The sequence below is a fragment of the Sander vitreus genome, chromosome 19 (genome assembly GCF_031162955.1).
Source record: "Sander vitreus isolate 19-12246 chromosome 19, sanVit1, whole genome shotgun sequence".
Classification (NCBI taxonomy): Eukaryota; Metazoa; Chordata; class Actinopteri; order Perciformes; family Percidae; genus Sander; species Sander vitreus.
The window spans coordinates 20,211,593-20,216,592 of record NC_135873.1 but is presented as its reverse complement, the minus strand read 5'-3'; the positions used below and the strand labels follow the sequence as shown (position 1 = coordinate 20,216,592).

Sequence of the window (5,000 nt, the reverse complement as noted above, 5' to 3'; positions counted from 1 at the left end):
GATTCGTTTTACGGTCTATAAAATGTCAGAAAATGGTGAAAAAGGTCGATCGTCGTTTCCAAAACCCAGATGACTTCCTCAAAAAGTGTACAGAGGAGTCATAGAGGAGTAAAAAAAACTAGGAAATATTCACATTTAAGATGCTGGAATCAAAGAATTCTTAAATTCTTTTATTCATAAAAAAACGGAGTAATAAATTATCAAAATAGCTAATTGAATAGTTAAAAATGAAGAGATTACTCTAAAGCACCACAAACACACACACACACACACACACACACACACACACGCACGCATGGACGCACACACACATGCACACACACACATACAGCATACATACACGCTGGCTATTTCTGCTCTTTACCTCTGGGGGAATGCCTGAGGGAAAGCTCTTTTAAACCCTAAGCCATCAATTGACCAATCATGGCTTGCCAAAGTAAAGTGACTGTCGCCGTTGTTGCTGCAGGGACAGAGGGGAGTACACAAGAGCTGTTTTCAATAACAGCAGTTTCACTATGAAGCTAGATGAACAATTCATCCTCTTATCAAAACACTTTGCAGCCTGGCAAGAGGCGGAAGTCGGTCAGAACACAAACATTCACATATTACAATGATGATGTAATGATGTAGTGATTGGCCTAAATTACCATGAGGTAACAACAAAAATTAGAGTACATTGTATGTTTTCAGAAAAATAGCTTTATGGGCGCCTGGGTAGCTCACCTGGTAGAGCGGGCGCCCATATATAGAGGTTTACTCCTCGACGCAGCGGCCTCGGGTTGGACTCAGCCCTGCGGCCCTTTGCTGTATGTCATTCCCCCCCTCTCTCTCCCCTTTCATGTCTTCAGCTGTCCTATACAAATAAAAGCCTAAATTGCCCCAAAAAAATAGCTGTATTGGGGTGGTCCCAGATTAGCCATCATTAAGACAGATGTGACAACAGAAGGCATCTGCGCTGGTGACCCTCCCATCAGTGACTTACATTTGGAACCTCAAATGATGAAAGAAGAGAGGAGGCCCAGATTTATTTCTCCCACCCATCAATCTGTGCACCACTAATAAATGTCAGCCTTAGGAAAATTGAATAGCACCATTTGTCTGTGTTTATTAAGCTGGGATGAACTCGGTCCCATTGACCTTTCAGAGTACATACCCACGGCAAGTTAATTGAGGATAAGTCAAACTTCCTACGGCTGGCAGAGCCGAGCGCTTGGATCCCTGCACTCATTGCCTCGATTAATGTTTTTTTTTTATGTAGACAGGGAAGTTCATCACAAGAAAGTCTGGAGTTCATTGGGAAAATGTCAAATTGTTTTATTGCTTAAATGGCCAGTCTTAAATGCCAAAGTAGAATCCCACAATATGAATTGACGTGCCTTGTCCTCAAAAGTGACTTTGGGCAGTTTGTTTGAGGTTTATCAAACTGAAATGAAAATGAACTTTTACTAAACAAATTTAATTTTAATTTTATTTGTTCCGCTCATGGTAATGCCCAATCAAAACTCCATTTAGAAGAAAAACCTAAATACTTGATGTTTTTTGTGTACTTCTTTGGTAATTGTACAGTATGCTGGCGGGCACTAAAAGCTGTGGATAATATCACTTCAGTTCTAGCGACCACAGCAGCTGGGAGCCAGACGTTGTTAGCCGTTGCTTAAACGTACAGTATGTCATTTTCTGCCGCTAGGGGTCTCTCAATCAAAACAATGGATGTAAAAGCGGACTTTTGATGACGTCGTGAAGTAGCGTGGGATTATGGGAGTTGTAGTTAACCTATGTCATTCTGATAAAATATCTGCAGTTTCCCTAACGTAATTACATTTTCTTGATTCAATTTGTATTAGTAGTTGACCAGTTAGCAAGCAAGCAAGCTAACATTAGCCAGCAGCTAAAACCATAACATCACAATATATTTCACGTCAGTGTCACTTTTTGGAAGTTTTTAGCACCGGGGGGGGAAAGGGCTTTGTTGTAACGTTACTCAACACCGCTGAGAGACTTACTTCGCAGCTGGAGCTGGCCGCTGAGTATCTTCGGGGCTGGCTGTGTACGTTTAAAAAGTAGTTCTTAGTCGTGCGAGAGAAAGCTCAGATTGGACAGATAGTCTAGCTAGCTGTCTGGATTTACCCTGCAGAGATCTGAGGAGCAGGTAACCATAGTCCTCACAAATCCACCAGAGGTTAGAACGCCAACACAAAGGAAGCCCAAGGCAACGGATATCTGGCCTAAATGAGTGAAATCCGGCGGATTTTCCGTCAGCAACGGAGCAATCCCGGAAGTGGAACATCATGTAGACTAGGAATAGCCTAATCTGGGTTTAAATAAGACGATCTTCTGCCTCTCTCGTGCAGTAGATATGAGCATACTGCACAAATCTACAAGATTTCTGGTTACTGAAATTCTACTTCTTCAAGTTCCTGCTGCCGTTCGGAACCCTCGAATGTGTGAAGGTGACAAGAGCAGCTTTAAATGAAGTCTCTTTTGCCTCTGTTGATGGTCCAATGAATTGAATGTTACCTGGAAATATCACATTATTTACCAATGAATTTGACATGAAACTCCAGCAAACTTGAACAAAATGTAGGTCTGCTCGCCGTTTCACGTCCAGATTATTTTCTCTTTCATGTGGTATTTTTTTTTCCCAGAGCCACTTGTCCCCTGCAGCCACTGCCAGTAAAACAGCAATGTGTTACTGACAAAAAGGCTCTGATTGTAAGTGATGTCCCCACCAGACACCACCACTCAAATTCTCCCTGCGTCTGTCAAATATCCATCACAAAGACTGCTCTTGTTTACATGGTGTAGCTGCTCTCACTTGACCTGGCCCTAAGGAAAAATCACTAACATTTTCATACACTGACCATAGATGTATCATACTTTATGGTGTTTCATTTGCAATGTAATCATTCGTATATCTCTAACATGTTGGTTTATAAGCTTAATTCAGTGTCTCAAGAATATTACAATGACTTTAGTAAATGTATCAGATACTGTGCTATTTTTGTCTTTGCTGACATCACTGTGGGACTTATTTTTGTCTTATATCTCAAATGTACTTTGGTGTCACTAACAGTTCTTAGCATAAGTGCATAGCATAGCAAAGGCAGACACTGATGGTTAAGGCATTAAAAGTAGCATCCATTTTCATATAAGTGCAATTGCGTTTCAAACCACAAATAAGGCATTGCAAAATTCATGGACGAAGAGCTCCATCAATATTTTAGACATGGCCTCGTGTGACTGAATCAAGCACCACGCTGTCTGTTTGTCTACACACTGGCTCTGGCTCAAAGGCTAACAGCTCCTTGCACTTCTGGATGTCATCATACACAGTGGCATGAGTGGTTATTACTGTGGTTCTCAAAGTGGGTCACTTCCCCAGGTCACTAATTGAACATTAGCAAAACATTATTAATTATTATTAAAATGTTAACAAATATAATGGGAAGTTCAAACAGCAGACATAATATAAGCTATGTTTCACTCAGATTTCCCTGCGCAGCATGGTGTAAACACAATAAAACGATGCTCGTGACCCTGGGCCACCATGTGATGTAATGGAAGTCTGGTGCGACAGAGTGTGCATGTCTATATCTGAGGCCCCTGACATGAAAACGTTTTAAAAGTCCTGATCTTTCAACAAAGCCCGGTGCCTGACACAATGGACCGCGCGCCCAGGTGGCCCACCTGAACGCGTAAAACCACACCGTGGTAGAGCCGCGCAGTGCGCGTGTGGAGCGGCAGCCTTCTGCGAGAACAATAACTTGTCTCTGAGGATGTGCGCTGTGGCTGGAGTGATGGATGGTGGAAGATGACAAAGAGAGGTGTGATGGTGCATGAACCAGTGGATCGTGACGGGACGGGACGATTAGGGGATAGGCTACTCACGCTGCTGTTCTCTCCTGTCCAGTGAACCATCGCCTGGTTGTGGGTCGCATCCCCTTTGAGCACGAACGAGCTGCTGAGCAGGGACATTTGTTTTTCCCGGGACAGCGCTCTCCTGAAGCGGGGTGAGCTCTCCGCGCCGCCGGCTTCCTCGTCACCGTCCTTTGGTAAGCCCGGCGGGGAGCCTCCGTCTCGGCCGCCCATGTCAAACGTACGGTCCTCCCCGCCGCGACGGGTTAAAGCCCCGCTGTCACAGCACACGGGTCCCGGCAGTGCCATCCAGGCCGAGGCGATCAGCAGAAAGACGCAGAGGTGCGCAGCGGCGGAGAGCGGTTCTTCGGGGCGCAGAGATGCCATGTTTTGCGCTGTAGTAGCGCTCAGTATCGCGGAGAGAGATGGAGAGACTGCTGATGCTTGTGGAAGATAGATAGGTGTATCCTGTAAGCCGAGAGAGACAGAGAGCGAGGGAGGAGGGAAGGAGGGAGGGAGGGGAACTAGACAGTGGGAACAACGTGGACGCGTCTCTGTGCCAAGCGGGAGCCACAGGCCGGCGCAGCGGTGCCATCTGCTGGCCCACAGCTGCAACACCTTGCGACTCAACTCAGTCCACCTTCTAGTGTCACCTCATGAGGAATTCGCAATTTAAATACAACATATGGCGTAGCCTATTTCAAATCGGTTATAACCATAACACATGTTCAAGAGTCTGCAGCTGATTATTATTCAGCATGGAGCCTGGAGTTTAGAAGCGGGCTTCCAGTTTCCTCTGTTGCTTAGATACAACGAAGGAGAATATGATTCTCAAAACAGTTTCATGAAATTCTAACATCAAACTAATGATCTCTCAACACTTTGTGTATATCTTGTTGCACATAATTCAAATGTATGTATGTAAATGTATTATATCAAATGTAGATTTCTTGTCTTATTGATTAAAATAGACAGTTTTTCTGCTGAACTGTATATGACTCTCAAAGCATGCCCATTGTGACATGACAGAGTCATGCAACACCGATTTCACCTTCAGGTAACATTAAGTTAAGTTAAGCATGCATGGAGAATAATCAGGCTATTTATTTAGTTCATATTTGCTGAATGAATGCAGCTGCAGCCCA

General features: G+C 44.2%; 1 protein-coding gene across 1 annotated transcript in view; it reads right to left on the bottom strand.

Annotated features, from left to right (window-relative positions):
• sorcs2 (sortilin-related VPS10 domain containing receptor 2) overlaps positions 1-4,331 on the bottom strand; it is a 353,877-nt gene extending 349,546 nt beyond the window's left edge. Inside the window, exon 1 of the mRNA XM_078276317.1 lies at positions 3,889-4,331. Coding sequence (XP_078132443.1) covers positions 3,889-4,242 — 354 coding nt within the window. The 5' untranslated portion in view covers positions 4,243-4,331. The remainder of the gene's footprint in view (positions 1-3,888) is intronic.
• Positions 4,332-5,000: the final 669 nt, after the last annotated feature.